This window comes from Vidua macroura, chromosome 13, assembly GCF_024509145.1.
Source record: "Vidua macroura isolate BioBank_ID:100142 chromosome 13, ASM2450914v1, whole genome shotgun sequence".
NCBI lineage: Eukaryota > Metazoa > Chordata > Aves > Passeriformes > Viduidae > Vidua > Vidua macroura.
In genome coordinates, this window is record NC_071583.1 from 16058896 (window position 1) to 16074056 (window position 15161).

The following is a 15161-nucleotide window of genomic DNA, read 5'->3' on the forward strand; positions in this document are numbered from 1 at the left end:
CAGCCCGCCTCAGCCAATCGGAGCCCGCGCCGCGGCCCGGCCATGTCGGCAGCGGCGGTTCCGCCCGCCCGGCCAACATGGCCCTGACGGCTGAGAGCGAGTCCCGCCTGTACCGCTCGCTGCGCGTGGCCTCGGGCGCCGCCGCGCACCTCGTGGCGCTGGGATTCCCCGCCGCCGTGGCCGTGCTGGCGCGGCCCGGATCCAGTGAGTGCCGGTGGGGCCGGGGCCCGGGGCGCGGGGAGGGCCGGATGTCTCAGCTCAGCTCAGCTCAGCTCAGCTCACCCTGCGCTTCCCTTCCAGGTCTCTTCTCCTGGCACCCGCTGCTCATGGCCCTCGCGGTAAGTGCCGCTGCCCCGGTCACCGCCCCGCTGCCGTGGGGCAGGCAGGGGCCGTGCCGGCGGAGTCCCGGGGTGGTGGGTGCCGAGCCCCGGGGGCCCCCGGGTGATGGGAGGCCAAGCCCCGGGCGGTGGGTGCCGAGCCCCGGGAGCCGCGGCGCAGGGGCGTTTGGCCGGTGCCAATGCCGCTGCCAATGCCGCTGCCCTCTGCCCCCCAGTTCTCGTTCCTGATGACGGAAGCGCTGCTCATCTTCTCCCCGGAGACCTCGCTGCTGCGCTCCTTCTCCCGCAAAGTCCGAGTGCGGGCGCACTGGGCCCTGCAGCTGCTCGCCCTGCTCTGCGCGCTCCTGGGGCTGGGAATCATTACCTACAACAAGCACCTGAACGGCAAGGGCCACTTTGTCACCTGGCACGGGCTGACGGGGCTGCTGGCCGTGCTGTACACTGGCGGGCAGTGCGCCGGGGGCGTGCTCCTGCTCTACCCCAAGCTGATGAAGAACTGGACGCTGGCCAAGCTGAAGCTGTACCACGCAACCTCAGGGCTGGTGGGCTACCTGCTGGGCTGTGCCAGCCTGATGTTGGGCATGTGCTCCCTCTGGTTCACCACCACGGTGACCGGTGCCTCGTGGTACCTCGCCATGCTGTGTCCCCTCGTCACCAGCCTGGTTATCATGAACCAGGTGAGCAATGCGTACCTGTACCGCAAGCGGAGCCAGCACTGAGGGCTTGGTGCTGACCTGAACTTCCCAGAGCAAGCTGGGTCTCCCCTCGGAGAGAGCTGGCAGCCCCCCTGCTTGCACAGGGTCTCCTTGGAACTCGGTTTCTACCTACTCGTCTTTCGTTAGTCCTGGATTGTCTGTAGTGTCTTGTCCCTGGGGAGCAGCCGCTCCAGATGTGTGTGACACCTCACCCCTGCCTCGCTGGGGACGTTACCTGGCACAGGTGAAGCTGCCAGTCCCTGTGGCAGCTCGGTGCTCAGTGCTGGGAAATGGAGAGCTCACTCAGGATTCCTGCTCCTTTTCCCTTCCCACACAGGGCTGCTTTGGAGCAGGCAGGACAGGAGCCATCCTGGTGAGGAGGGCAGGGAGTCCCTTCTCTCCCGGGAGGCTGCAGCAGGCACCACGCTGCCTCTCCTGCCACGGGAGCAGCTTGACAGGAAAGCACATGGCACGGTTGTGGCTTCAGCCCTGGCAGGGCTGGGGCAGGGTGGTGGCACCCGAGCGATGGTACAGCAGCACTTGTGTCCCCATGGCACGGGCAGTCCCTGGGATCAGAACGCGCAGCTCTGCCCCAAGGCCCTGGGTCTGCACACCCACTGCCACGCACAAACCCCTCCTCCGTGGGCTGGGCTCGGCCTGGTGGGGTGGGGTCAGTTTACAGAGCAAATTACTGAGCCGGGCTGTGAACGTGCAGCCAGCAAGTCATAGGGAACAGCGTGAGCACAGGGGGAGGCACAGACCTGGGCGATGAACCCTTGGGAAGGCAGGAAGAAACCTCCATGCTGGCACAACAGCCTTCCTTCCAGCACGCATCCTGCTCCCGGCAGGGCTGGAGAGCTGGGAGCGGCTCCCAGGCTGAAAAATTCCTCTGTATCCAGAGCTTTTATTCAATAAAAATTTCAGGCAGCTAGAGTGCAACAAGCCCTCTTTACTTCTTGGGTGGGATGAACTTCTTTTGGGGTGCAGGCAGACATCTCTGCCTGTGAGCACCTGGGAAGAAACCCTCTCCCCAGCCTCCTGACAAGAGCCCCCAGGGGCTGCTCTGGGCCGGATCCCCCACCCTGCCCGTGCTCTGCTGCAGGAGCCAGCGCTTTCAAAGAACTCTTTATTGATACCCAAATGTCTGTGTTCTTCCCATTTGACAAAACCTTCTTGTGTGGTCCTTTAAAAAAATAATCATGACGCTGCTGATCCACATCCCAGGCTGGGAATTGCCCACTGGATCAGGAGCTGTGGAGGCTGTCGCAGGGAGCATCCTCTCCATCCAGGAAAAAAACTCCATTAACAAAGAGGGAGGGAAAAGAAAGGGGGAGCCCACATTCTACCTGCAGGAAAGAAAACCTGCTGCCAGAGGAAGCAGCTAGAGTCCCACTGTAAAATTAATTCCAGCTTCTAGTGTAATCTGGCAAACGGATTAGCCGGGGAGCAGCCAAGGGCAGCAGCTCCTTGCAGTGGGAGGGGGCAGGACAGGAAGGAGGAGAGAATCCCCACCATGCAAAGCCTGGAGCTGGTGGTGCTGGAGCACCACCAGGAAGGACTGGGTGGCCTCTTCCTGCCCAGTGTCCTGTCCCCTCCTACCCAACAAACTTCCCACCAGTCCTGGTGAGCTCCTGCTGGGGCAGGGGGAGGCTCCCCACGGGAAAGACATTTGGAAGAGAAACCCACCAGCCTTCCCATTGCCTCAGTTAGGGACAAAACTACCTTCAGAAAGGAGAAAATAAGTGTTGAGTGCTCTGGCCAAGCCCTGGCACAGAGGAGAAGCTGACTTTGATCCCTCGAGGGCCAGCACAGCGGCTTGGGGCAGGGATCAGCCCCGTGTCCCTCTCCCAGAACAGCTCCCACTGCCTGCACCGACTCCACGGCCTGCCCCGTCTGAGGGAGTGGCGCCAGGAATTCCTGTCCTCACGGCGGTGGCAGTGTCACTGTCCCGGGTGCCCGGTGCTGGCCGCGAGCAGCAGCGAAGCGTTGCAATGAGGTATCCCCTGCCTGTGCCGCGGGAGGAGTCCCCGCTCCAGGGGGACGCGAGGGGGATTAGCAGCTCTCCAACGGAGACAGGGCGGGAAGGGGGCCGGTCACAGCTGGGCCGGGGCGTCCTGGAAGCTGATGAGGTTGGACTCCTGGCCAGGGCTCTTCCCGGCCGTGCCGGGCTCGGGCAGCAGCGGGCTGTCGGCCTTCGCTGCTGCTGCCGCCTCCTCCTCATCATCCTCCATGCTGGGCCAGGCTGACTGGTCCTCCACGCGCTTCAGCCGCTCGTTCAAAGCCTTCAGGGCCAGCTGCCTGCAGGACAAGGGCACGTGGGCAGGTTAACCCCGGCTCAGTGGCTCTGCCCCATGGGGCACTCTGCAAATCAGTCCCTGGCTTCTTCCCACCACGAAAGGGTGGGTTCAGTAGTGCTGGGGAAGACCTGGAGAGCCTGGGACTGCTCCACAGAAATCCACTCTGGTTCCCAGACTACTCACATGGAGTTTTCACGCTACGTGGTGCAATTGGAGGCTGTCAGCACGAGGGCAGCTCTGGGAACGGGGAATAAAGGCATAAAGCAGGGCAGGGAAAAGGGAGTGCCAGCACCCTGTCCAAACCCTCCTGCCAGAAGTCAGGAAGGCCAGTGCTGGCTGTGCTGGAGGGCTGGGGTGTGGGGCTGACTCACTGCCCTCCCCTGGGCCAGGGTGAATTGGTGGAAGGCTGCCACGCCCCCAGGCTGTACCCCTTTCTTCTGCAGGGACCCCCAACCTTGTCTGCCCCTTTCCTAGAATCTCCCCTGCTTTTCCATTGCTGCTCCACATCTGGAAGAGCAGGATAATGTCCCACCAGCTCCCTGAAATGCTCCTCATCACCTCCGTGGTAGACCACATGGAGAAGGCTCCTCCTGAGCCCCTGCACCTAAATCTCCCCCCACCTCCTTGGCTGGACTTTAAACCATCCCTTGCTGTCCCCAGACACGACCCCTATGGGCAGGGCAGGGCAGGGCAGGGCAGGGCAGGGGGTACCTTCTCCTCTCGGCGTCCTGGGGGTCCGTCCCCGGCAGGCTGATGGTGATAGAGGACGGGGCACCCACGTCGTAGCGCTTGACGGTCTTGCGGCACAAGCGCACCTTCACCAGCACGCTGTGCACCAGGTTGGCCACCAGCCCCACCACGGGCTGCAGGATCTCGGGGAAGAAAGTGGCGAAGGCGAAGTGGTCGCTCATGTCTCCGCGGCCTCTACTGTGCCGCTGGTAGAAGCGGAGATAGACCCAGCTGGAGAGGAGCCCGAAGCCGTACGAGGCCAGTACATTGCTCTCGACGAGGGCAGCGAGCCGCAGCAGAGCCAGGAGAAGGAGCAGGAGCATGGGGACAGCCTTCATTCTGACCTGAGGCACCTTCAGTACGGTGCTGTCCCCCATCGTCTGCTTGAGGGCCACCAAGACCCCCCCGAGGAAGCCCAGGCCGCCGTGGATGCGGACGGCGAACAGATAGTGGAGGTGGAAGGAGGCCACATAGGTGAGGAAGTAGGCGAGGGCCGCCAGGAGCCCCACGGAGATGTTCACCACGGCGAAGAAGACAAGGAGCTCCAGCGCGCCCCAGAGGGGCTCCAGCAGCCGCCCGGCCGTCCCCAGCGTGGCCAGGCTGGCCGCCAGCCCCCAGGCGCGCTCCTCCACCAGCCCGTGCGTCAGCAGCGTCCACACCCAGAAGTTGGGGGGCAGGAGGTAGCCGGGCGTCACCCCCAGCCCGTAGGCCGTGTCCAGCCCGAAGGAGAGCAGGTACAGCAGCACCGCGGCGGCGCTCAGCGACTTCACCACCACGCTGGTGCCGGCCAGCGCCGCCAGGAAGTGCTGCCGGGCCACCGGCAGGTACCGCCGCATCTTCGGCCCCGCGGGCGGGACGGGGCGGCCCCGCGGGGGCTGCCCGGCCCCACCCGCCCGCCGCCCCGCGCCGGGCCCCGCGCAGCCCCCGGCCGGCCCCGGCCCCGGTCTCTCCCTCCGCCGCCGCCTCGGGTCAGGCCGCGCTCGGACCCTCTGCTGGGCCAGGCCGGGCGCGGACAAACAGGGCCGCTGCGCATGCGCAGAACGGGGGCGCCGGGGCGGGGCTGCCGCGGGGGCGGGGCCAGGGTGCCGCGGGGCACGTCGGGACTTGTAGTCCGGCCACGTTGGCAGCGCGGGGCGGCGCGGGACACACGGACGGGACACACGGACTAAGACGGACAGGGAGGAGAGGCAGGGACATGGGAGGACACCGAAACGGGAGGACATGGGACAAACGAGCGACACGGACGTGGCGGGGGACACGGCCACAGGGGGACACGGCGGGACGTGGGGGAGAGAGGTGGCAGAGCACACTTATGGGGCATGAAGGACACAGTCATGGGGGTGCGTACATGGGGGACACAAACCCCGGGAAATGCGGATATGGACACGGGTGGGCTGGACCCGGAGGGCACTAGGGGACATTGACCCCCTGCAAGAGGGGGACATGAGGACACGGGCATGGAGTGGGGCGGGGGAGGAGGGACACAGTCCTGCGGGGACACAGGAAGATGGGGGGCAGAGCCGCTGCTGTGCCCCAGCCCCTCCTGTGCAGCGGGCGGGCTCTGTGAGCCCTCGGCTCTGCGGTGTCCCTGCCTGTCCCGTGTCCCTGTCCCGCCGCGGTGCAGCAGTGTCAGGGCAGTGTCCCAGCTGGCAGGAGCCCCCCGATATCCTGTGCCCCCCCAACGTGCTGTGCCCCCCCAGCCGTGCCCGCGGCCCCGGGCAATGACGCAGCCACCGCCTGTGAAGTGAAAATATGAACATTATTTAATAACTGAGTCTCTGTAATAAACCATTTGAAAATATTTTACAAGGAGTCACACGCACGATATCTTACAAATTGTCTTTTTGTTGTTTTTTTTTTTTTTTTTTTTTTTTAGTTTTCCAACTCTTCTGTACAAAAAAAAAAAAAAAAGGAAACCCAAAGAAATTAAAAATAAATTAAAGAAAATCAATTAAAAACCCAATGCCTTTGAATGAGCAGAGAGAAGCTTTCGGGTGGGGACAGGGCAGGAGGTGACCCCGGCGGGACGAGGGGCCCGGGGCCACGCCGCCCGTTCGTCTCATTGGTTTTTAACTTAAAATAGACTATATATGTATATATTTATAGGTATGTATAGTGGTGGTTTTCTGGCAGAGCACCTAACTAGACTACAGAAGTACACACACTCCCGGTAACACAGAGCCATCTGTTCAAACACGGTTCCCAGAGACAGTAACCAAACACACACTGAAAAAGCTACAAGCAGAATGACCATTAATTAACCCCAGCACTAATTAGCGCCTGGCGCCCTCCCCAGCCCCCCCCGGGGTGGCCATGCCGAGGGGGCTCCCCTGGACCCGGTTGATGGGGTGGCTCTGAGCGGGGTGCCCCGGGGGGGTGAGGGTCCCCCGGGCTGCCCAGGGACCCCCGGCACTGCCGGGAGCAGCGCTGGGGGGGGCGGGTGTGGCACCCGGGTGTCGCAGCTGTCACCCGGCTCGGGGCCCCTCCAGCCCCGCGGCACCTCTCCTGGCTGGGTTTGTGGGGTGCAGCGGGGTCTGTGGGGTGCCAGGGCAGAGCAGCCACGCCGTCCCCCCTCCTTGGCACCCGGTGGATTGACTGGGGGCACAACACCCCCAGTGAGCGCCCGGCGGTGCCCGCGGGACGGGCACGGGCGCCTGGCACGGCCCCTCTGGGGACACGCGGCACCTCCCGCTCCGCTCGGCACTCGAGGGCGTGCGGCACGTCCCGAGCGTGTGGCGTGTGGCGTGACCCGCTCGGGGACACAGGGCATGGCCCCCAGGGGACAGGCAGCGCGTCCCCGGCCAGTGCGGAGTCTTTGGCAGGGCAAGGGGGTCCGGGCAGGGCTGGAGGTGGGGGACAGGGCTGAGCGGGCAGGATTCACAGTGATCTGCAGAACGGAAAAGAAACAAAATACATTTCCCCCCCCCACCTTTTCACCCCAGTATCGGTGCCCAAGGACGGCTGGGGCCGGGGATCCATCGTGCCCCGGCGCAGGCAAAGGCCACTGCCCCCCGCCCCTGTCCCTGTCCCTGTCCCTGCCCGCTCGCAGCCCCAGCCCGCAGGGATGAGCCCGCAGGGATGCTGCAGCTGCCCCACACGCCCTGGGGCCGGTACCGCCAGAACAAATGATACTGACCCGCACAGTCAAGTCCTTTCTTTCTTTTTTTTTTTTTTTCCTCCCCCCCCCCATTTTTTTCCTTTTTTTTTTTTTTTTTTTTTTTTTTTTTTTTTTTCTTTTCTGTTTGTTTTCCCATGTGTCCTCGCTGCTGACAGTAAACCCCGCCGGTCTCCAGATGAAAATGTTGGAAACTCGATGTAGAAAGATCTGCTTTAAAATCTTCAGGCTAAAAAAATAGGCGAGGTGGATGGGGGGGTCGCGGGCGGAGGACACCGACGCCACTTTTCCAAGTCCGAGTGGCCGGGAGGGCGCGACGCCGGGGCACCGTCCCGGTGCCCGCTCTGCCGGGGAGCCCCTGCCCGCACCCCGACTCTTCTTTGGCTGCGGCCGGTGGGGAGAGCGGGGCGGCACCGCGGGGGTCCCCGAGGCGGCGGAGGGGACGTCGCTCCCGCTCCACCGGGCCGGGGAGGGGCATGGAGATGGAAGTTGAAAGAAAAGAGAGCTGGCGGGGGCGGCCGGGGGGCTAAAGGCAGGCGGCCGGGGGCAGTGGGTGCCGGCTGGTGCTGGAGTAGAGGAGCAGCAGCTGCAGCGAGAGCAGGACCCCCAGGGAGGGGGAGAAGGAAGCCCCTCGGCCGCAGTCTGAGGTATCTTCCTGAATGAGTGAAGAGAGAGGGGCCGTGGGGCACCCCCAGCAGTGCCTCGGCACCCCAGGGGCACCCACTGCCCTGGCAGGGGCATCTGCCACCTCCCTGCTGCCCTGAGAGCCTCCTGCCCTACAGCACAGCCCCGGGACCACCCCGGTGCTGCTCTCCCCGGGACCCCCGTGGCTCTGCTCTTTCCCCCAGGAGGGCACTCCTTGGCACTGCTCTCCTAGGGACCCCTCATAGCTGTGATCTCCCCAGGGAATACCCCAGGGCTCTGACCCCTCCTCCCTATCCTCCCAGAGCTCCAAACCCCCATCAGAGGGGTCCCCCCGCAGCACTGCACTCCCGGGGATCCCCTCATGGCTCTGTTCCCCTTGGGGCACACCCCATGGCTCTGCTCCCCCCAGGGGAGACGCTCACCTTTCCACTTCCCCCTCAGGGCTCCCCTGGGACCCCCCTCCCATGGCTCCATTCCCCTGCTCAGGGGGAACCCACTGCCCAAATTTCCCCCAGTGGAGCACCCCCCAGGGAACCCCCCATGGCTCTGCCCCCCCCACCCACTGCCCCCACCCCTTCCCAGGGGCCAGCCCCAGCTGTGGTCCCCTCCTGCTGCCCCTGCCCCCCACGTACTGTTGCATTGTAGTCGAAGCAGATGTGGGGGCCTTTCCGGTAGCGGGGCCTGTCCACCAGCTCACACTGGTTGGGGTCCCTCGGGGGGGCTTCGCAGGTCAAGGAAACCACCAGGAGCAGGGCAGTGGGGGCTCGTAGGGCATCCCCAGCCCCTCTGGCCATGGGCCAGCTCCCTCCAAACTCCACAACTCCACAGGTCCTTGTCCCCCTGCCTGTCCCACAGACCCCACGTGTCCTCCCACCTTGCTGCCACCACATTCCAGTGGGATGCAGCTGAGACATCAAAGGATACCTCTTACCTCTGCCTGCAGCAGCTTGACAGACTCACACTGGCTGCAGAGGGGCTTGTCAGCCACCACGAAGAGCAGGTTGGTGTTGGCCAGTCTCTGTGCATGGAAGAGCCTGGGGGTACGAAGGCAGTGGGACCCCTCTTACCCTGTGCCCCAATCCCCCCCAGCCACCAGTGCCAGCCCTGCTGGCGTGTGGCCCTGGGGAAGCTGAACCAGCAGCATCTCCCCAGACCCAATTGCATCACTGTCCCTGTCCTCCTCCCCAGCCCTGTCCCCAACTTCATCCCTATCCCTAACCTCATGCCTGTCTGCATTCCCATCCTTGTCCCCAGACTGATCCCCATCCCCATTCCCTGCCCTGGCCTCCATCCCATCCTCATTTCCACCTCCCTCCCCATCCCCATGCTGAGGGGCTGCCAGGGACTCAGCCCTGATGGGCTTCCAGAGCTTGGTTCCACACAGAGGATCCCTGGGGACGCCATCACCCACAGGTGATGTCCATGGGGACACCACTGTTCCTCTCTGTCCCCCCTCCGGGTATCACAGACCCCCTAAATGCTGCACAGCATCTCCTACTGTCCCCACACAGGCTGCTGCACGGGGATCTTGGCACAGGCAGCCTCGGGGGTGTCCCCAGCCCTGCCCAGGGGAGGGACAGCGGGGATGGACCCACCTGGAGCAGTTGCCGCAGTCAATGATGGCGTTGTAGGTGGCGTTGACGGTGCTGAAGTAATACTGGGTCTGCTTCATGATGCAGCTGGTCTCCCTGGCCTCCATGCCGTCCCCCACCACCTCCTCTGTGCCAGCACAGCGCTGTGGGCCAAAGGCCACCAACCCCCCCAGCCCCTGCCCACCCCCAGCTCAAAGCTCCCCAGGGACTGACCCGTCTGGAACCAGCTGCTGTAGGTGAGGCTGTACAGGAACTGCTGGAATAGGGACCTGGGGAAGCAAAGCGTGGCCACGTCAGGTGTCCCTGCCCCAAGGACACGCCGGTGTCACTCCCCAGTGGGAATGGCCCCAGGGAGGGGACATGGCAGGACTCACCAGGCTGCGGCCGAGGTCCACCAGGCGAGGCTCAGGAGATCGGCCACAGTGGGCTGTGGGTAAAGAGGGGGCAGTGAGCCAGCAGGTCCCCATGAGGGGCACTGGGGACACACTCATGGGTCCCTGAGCTCCCAGACCAGCTGGAATGCACCATCCCTGCGGGTGCTCACCACAAAGACGCCGCGGGGCGCCGCGCCCGTGTTGCTGGGGGCCTCGGGGGCACAGACGGATTGGAAGTCGTAGGACTCCTTGCGGGCGTAGAAGGAGTTGTTGTAGAGGGCAGACATCAGGTTGGCATCCACTTCGCTGAAGAACTTGCCCACCTGAAATGGAGACACCGAATCTGCACCCACATGCCACCTTGGCATGGACTCCCCTGGAGGGGACTCGAGTGGGGCTGTCACAGACACGAGCTCAAGGGTTCAGCTCCTCGCTGCATCCACGCCCAGGAGAGCTACGGGCACCGCTCACCTGGTACCAATGGTCCTCCTGGTTGGAGAGCACCAGGAAGCCCCCATCGTCGATGAGGACACAGATGAGGTCCTGGGGAAGAAGGGCCATGTCATCCAACCCTGGCCATGCCCTGGGCAAGCAGGGCCAGCGGAGGGGGTGGCAGGCTGTCAGGCAGGGGGGCAGCATGGTGTCCCTAAGCCTCAGAAGCATCTCAGTGCCAGGAGCACCCATGCTGGGTGCAGGGAACAGGAGACACTACCCACCCTGGGGGTTTAACAGCCCTCTCAGGGGGTGCACGGTCCATGGGGAAACCCCCAGGCCTTCATCCCTGTGTGGTGCGCTGGGTCTGGCCAAGCTTGGGGAGCAGCAGGGCACAGGGTGGGTGCACAGGGTGAGTAAGCAGGGGACAGGGACCTCTCCCAGCCATTCCATACACCCCCACCAGCTGCCCCTACCTCTGCCCACCACCCACCTTGTTGTTGGCCTCACAGTCCATCTCACAGCTGCTTGAGGGGTCACACTGTCAACCAAAAGCAGGGCAGAGGAACAGGTTAGCAGGATGGTCATCCCCCCAGAGCTGTCCTCCCAGCCAGACCGGGACATGCAGGGTAGTGTCTCCAGAGGCTGGGGACAGGTACCCTGAGGAAAAAGCCTATTGCAACCACAGGCACCGTGTCCCAGCAGTGCCCCCCAGCAAGCAGAGCTCCCTCCCTGCCCTGTGTCCAGCCCTGTTCCCTGGCTGTGCCAGGACATACCCGGCGGGTGCCCAGCTGGTCCCGGTCTGTCCGGTTGCTCGCCAGCACTTTGAACTTTTCAGCCCAGGCCTCCAGGTCCAGCTTCACCCCCACCACTGGGGCAGTGGGGAGACAGGGGAGTGGGGAGTGAGCTGTAGCCTGGAGGGGTTGCAGGGACCCCCCAGCCTGGCACCAGGGCACCCAGCTCCCTGCCTACCTGCGGGCTTCAGAGTCTTGCCCCCGATGCTGAGCTCCACGGCGGTGCTCACCAGGATCCCAATGGTGTTGTTCTCCAGGTCCAGCCCCCGGTAGCCAGCTGTGAAAGGCAGGGGTGACATCAGGGGACACATGGAATCAGTGGCATCCTGGGTCACACGCTGTTGCCCTGAGCTGGCACCCACCATCTCGGTAGGGTGGCTTGAAGATATAGCCCTTGTTGTCCAGGCTCCTCCGGTAGAAGCTGGCGTTGAAGGGCTCCGGTTCCTCCTCCCAGTCATCTGCGGCCCTGGCAGGAAGAAGCCACAGCCATGATTGTCACTGTCATCTCTGGTCCCATCAGAGATGGCCCAGCAGGAGCAGACACGTCACTGAGCAGGGCAGACACTCACTTGTTAGGGAAGACACGGGTGATGCCCCCGTCGGTGGCTGCGAAGACAGCCAAGAGGCTGTACCTGCAAGGAGAGGGGCCAGGTACACCAGCCATCAGTGGGGTTTTGCTCTGTCCTTGCCTCCACAGCCCATCCCAATCCTCATCTGTCCCAAGACAGTGCTGCCCACCCAGGCCATCTCCCCATCACCTACGTGTTGAGGTCCTGGTCCTTCCAGACTTGCTCCACCAGCTGCTGTGTGATACCCGTGTCCAGGATGAGGTTGTGCAGGAGGAAGTTGTCACCTTGAGTGGTGGAGAGGAGGAGGAGGTGAGAGCTGACATCATGAGGGCCACCCATGTCCCCTGCTCTGCCCCAGCACCCACTCTGCAGCAGCTCCCAGGATCCCAACCCCAGCACAGTTTATCCCCTGCTCCATCTCCCCCTGAATTCCCATCCACCCTCAACCCCCCAGCAGCCCCCCCCCCAGCAGCCATCCCAGCTACTCACACTGCTTGGAGTCTGGGGTCACCTTTTCCATGAGGGCAATAAAGTTTTCCAGGAATTCGGTGTTGTTATCCGACAAGTCGAGGTCTTTGCAATACTCTCTGGGGTTTGGGGGACAAGGTTTGTCGTTCGTGGGGATGGAAAAGGTAAGGTCAGTTCTCCCCCGGGGATGGCGGGGTGGGCGCTGGCCATGCTGCCAGCACCCAGGCTTGACAGGGACACAGTGGTGGCGACGTGCCACCTCTCCTGGGAGTGTCACCCCGCCAGGGGAACTGGCTGTGGGCATCTCTGCAGACTGCCCAGTACCCAGTGCCCAGTACTGCTGCCTGCAGTGCCACCAGAGAAGCGTCACACCAGTCACCGGGTCTGTCACTGCCACAGGCACTGAGGTGCCATCACCTCTGCCAGGGCAAGGTTTGATGGATCCTGGTTTGCCCAGAATGGTACAACACCGAGTCCATCTCTCCCCACACTGCTGGGGCTACTGGTGGGACTGGGTGCCTCTGACACTGTACTTACCTGTAGGGCTATGCCCACCCTGCCCTGCCCCTGTGGCACCCAGGGATTGGGGCTCCATTGTGGGTGCCAACAGGGATTTGCCTTGGGATTCTCCACAGCTGCACAGGCAGCACCAGGCAGGCACTCAAGGCCCTACCTGTGCCCTTTGCACAGATGGATGGGTGCTGGCTGAGCCCCAGCTGGTGGAGATGGGTGCTTGCCCATGGGCATCACTGGCCCTGAGACACTCCTGGCACAGGCAGTACGGTGGGTGCCATGTCCCTGCTCCAGTCTGGAACACCCTGAGCGCAGAGTCCCAGCCCCAGCAATGCCAGGGACAGCTGTAACCCGTTGGTCACCACAAGACTCTGACTGGGTGGCACAGGTTAGTGCCAGCCCGGTGTGCTAAGAGACTCCTGTCCTCAGCGGTGTGGCTGTGAACAGTGCCAGGGTGCTCAGGGCTCCCTTACTCACAACCCCTCCGCCAAGCTCCTGACTCTGCCAAAAACTCTGTCATTAGGAGGACAAATGGAGCAAAGGGTGGCAGGGAGCATGCCCACAGGGCAGCTGAAAAAGGTGAGGCACCCTGCCCAGCTCGGCCCGGCCCCTCAACCCGTTCGGGGGGGAACAGCCACCTGAATATCTCCACCGACACGCACAGATACAGGTACTCACACACCCACGGGGGACGGGGGATATACGGTTTCTGAAAATTTCCGGAGGCCCGTGGGCGCGGCAGCGCCGGCGGCAGATCATACAGTCGCCCTGGGTGCCGGGCACGCCCTGGCACATGGCCCCCCCCTGCCCCTGCCCACGCCGGGCAGCGCCCACCGCAGCAAGGGTGCTCATGGAGCCGCTCTGGGGATACCGAAGGGCTCGCCCTGACTTCCACAGCCGCTGTTCCCTCCAGCTGCAGCGTCTGCAGAGCCCCACACCAGACACTGAGCCCAGCACTGCAGCCTGAGCAGCACCGTGGGTGCAGACCCACTCCTGGGGCCTTGGGCTCGGGCATCCCCTCCCTATCCATCCTCTCTGTGTGCTTACGGGCCAATTTTCAGTAACAGTGCTCCTGTTTCTCATTCACGCTCTGCTGTGGTTCCCATGTGCCCTGGACTTCACCCCCACTGCCCAGCAGAGGGCCTGGGGACTAAGCTCCCCAAAAGCCAGCGCTGCACAGTGACTGTACCTTCTGGGCTGGTTCACCCAGACTTGGTGTGAGTGGCTGCTGCTCTGGGCCGGGAGGACGGGGGGTACCCGCAGGTGGCCGTGCTGGACCTCAACCCACTGCAATCCCCAAAAGCTGCACTGGCAAAACATCCCCTAACAGGACGCCTAGCTGCTATAACGACCTATGAGCAGACAGGTGATTAGCTGGTGATGTTAATTAGGGCTGGCCAGAGATTGCTCTGTAGTAGCGGGAAGGGCGGAGTGCTGGCAGAGCCATGGGGCCCACTGAAGGATGGCCCCTCATCCCTGCTAGGTGACAAGACTGGGCGGCATGGCCCAGGGGAGGGGACATATCTGTCCGTCAAGGGGCCGCTACGCTGTCCTCACGTCCCCAAACCCCCTGGGCATCCCAAATTTGGGCCGAAACCTCCCCCTCCTTCTCCCTCCCCCCCACCCCCGCAGCCAGCACGACTGTATGATGCCGCCGGCGGCCCCTCGCTCGGCAGGGATTTTCAGAAACTATACCTATATATGCACGCGCAGAGGTCGGGCTGCACCGGGTGCATATATACTGTGCTGGATGCAACCGGGTGGCGCAGCGGGGCCGGGGTCCCGGCGGCAGCCCCGCGGCCGAGCGGGCACACGACACACACAGCCACAGGGCACGGGGAGCGGGGACAAGGCACGATGAGGCGAGGATGGGGGCGATGGTGGGGTCGGCAGCGGGGCCGGGGCGGATGCACACCTCGGCAAGCGCACACGCAAAGCTACCTGGGAGCAATGAACACATGTCCCTCCGACTCAAAGCTGTTGGGCAGCAGGTATTCAAAATCTGCAACAGAAAGGGAAGGTTATCCGGCGGGGAGCGGGGACGGGGGCGCCGGGGCCAGGAGGGAGAGAGACGGACAGAGAGAGAGAGAGGGGAGGGAACAAAGTAAAACAATAAAGAAAAAAGGCATTTGCTGCTCTTGGTAACAAGAGAGGAAGGAAAAGGCCGTTCTGCTGTTGCTGGCACCGCACGGGAAGGAAGGTTAGAGCCAAATCAGGAGAGGTTTGCCCATCTCGGCTCGAATTTGCTCGGTCGCGGGCTGAAGGCGCGCGGGTGCGTACGCGCGGCCGGTACGCAGGGACACACAGACACACACACATATATATATGTGCGCACATGTATATATATATATATGCATGTTCGGGAGGGCGGGGGGACGTCTCTCTCTCGGGGGAGGGGTGGTGGGCGAGGGCAGGGAACCACATGCTGCGCTCCTGGCCGGAGGAGGATCACCAGAACACTCGGTTGTCGGGAGAAAAAAATAAAGGGAGTTTTCAGGCATCAACATGGCCAGAGGGGAACCTTGCCGAGGACAGTCCAACCAGAGGCTCCCGCCCTGCTGCAGGGCCGTGCAATGCGCTGCCGGGCTCTGCTGCCGGGC

The 15161-nt window shown here is 63.4% G+C and overlaps 3 protein-coding genes across 4 annotated transcripts in view; 1 reads left to right on the top strand and 2 right to left on the bottom strand.

Annotated features, from left to right (window-relative positions):
- The first annotated feature begins 35 nt into the window (after positions 1-35).
- LOC128814050 (transmembrane reductase CYB561D2) lies at positions 36-1964 on the top strand. Its single transcript, XM_053989604.1, has 3 exons — positions 36-204; positions 301-338; positions 554-1964. The coding sequence occupies exons 1-3, from the start codon at positions 78-80 to the stop codon at positions 1055-1057; spliced, it is 669 nt and encodes a 222-aa protein (XP_053845579.1). The 5' UTR covers positions 36-77; the 3' UTR covers positions 1058-1964.
- A 181-nt stretch (positions 1965-2145) lies between these two features.
- Positions 2146-4972, bottom strand: TMEM115 (transmembrane protein 115). The gene is made up of 2 exons (XM_053989603.1): positions 4042-4972; positions 2146-3331 (listed from the first exon to the last, which is right to left on the bottom strand). The coding sequence occupies exons 1-2, from the start codon at positions 4893-4895 to the stop codon at positions 3127-3129; spliced, it is 1059 nt and encodes a 352-aa protein (XP_053845578.1). The 5' UTR covers positions 4896-4972; the 3' UTR covers positions 2146-3126.
- An 827-nt stretch (positions 4973-5799) lies between these two features.
- CACNA2D2 (calcium voltage-gated channel auxiliary subunit alpha2delta 2) overlaps positions 5800-15161 on the bottom strand; it is a 211247-nt gene continuing 201885 nt past the window's right edge. For both annotated transcript variants that reach the window (XM_053989277.1, XM_053989276.1), the window contains 16 exons: positions 14503-14563; positions 12070-12167; positions 11774-11864; positions 11581-11643; positions 11374-11477; positions 11190-11288; positions 10994-11088; positions 10711-10758; positions 10257-10328; positions 9956-10108; positions 9786-9838; positions 9625-9680; positions 9415-9538; positions 8744-8853; positions 8452-8540; positions 5800-7829 (listed from right to left, as the gene is read on the bottom strand). In XM_053989277.1, the coding sequence (XP_053845252.1) occupies positions 7701-7829; positions 8452-8540; positions 8744-8853; positions 9415-9538; positions 9625-9680; positions 9786-9838; positions 9956-10108; positions 10257-10328; positions 10711-10758; positions 10994-11088; positions 11190-11288; positions 11374-11477; positions 11581-11643; positions 11774-11864; positions 12070-12167; positions 14503-14563 (1445 nt within the window). In that variant the 3' untranslated portion in view covers positions 5800-7700. The remainder of the gene's footprint in view (positions 7830-8451; positions 8541-8743; positions 8854-9414; positions 9539-9624; positions 9681-9785; positions 9839-9955; positions 10109-10256; positions 10329-10710; positions 10759-10993; positions 11089-11189; positions 11289-11373; positions 11478-11580; positions 11644-11773; positions 11865-12069; positions 12168-14502; positions 14564-15161) is intronic.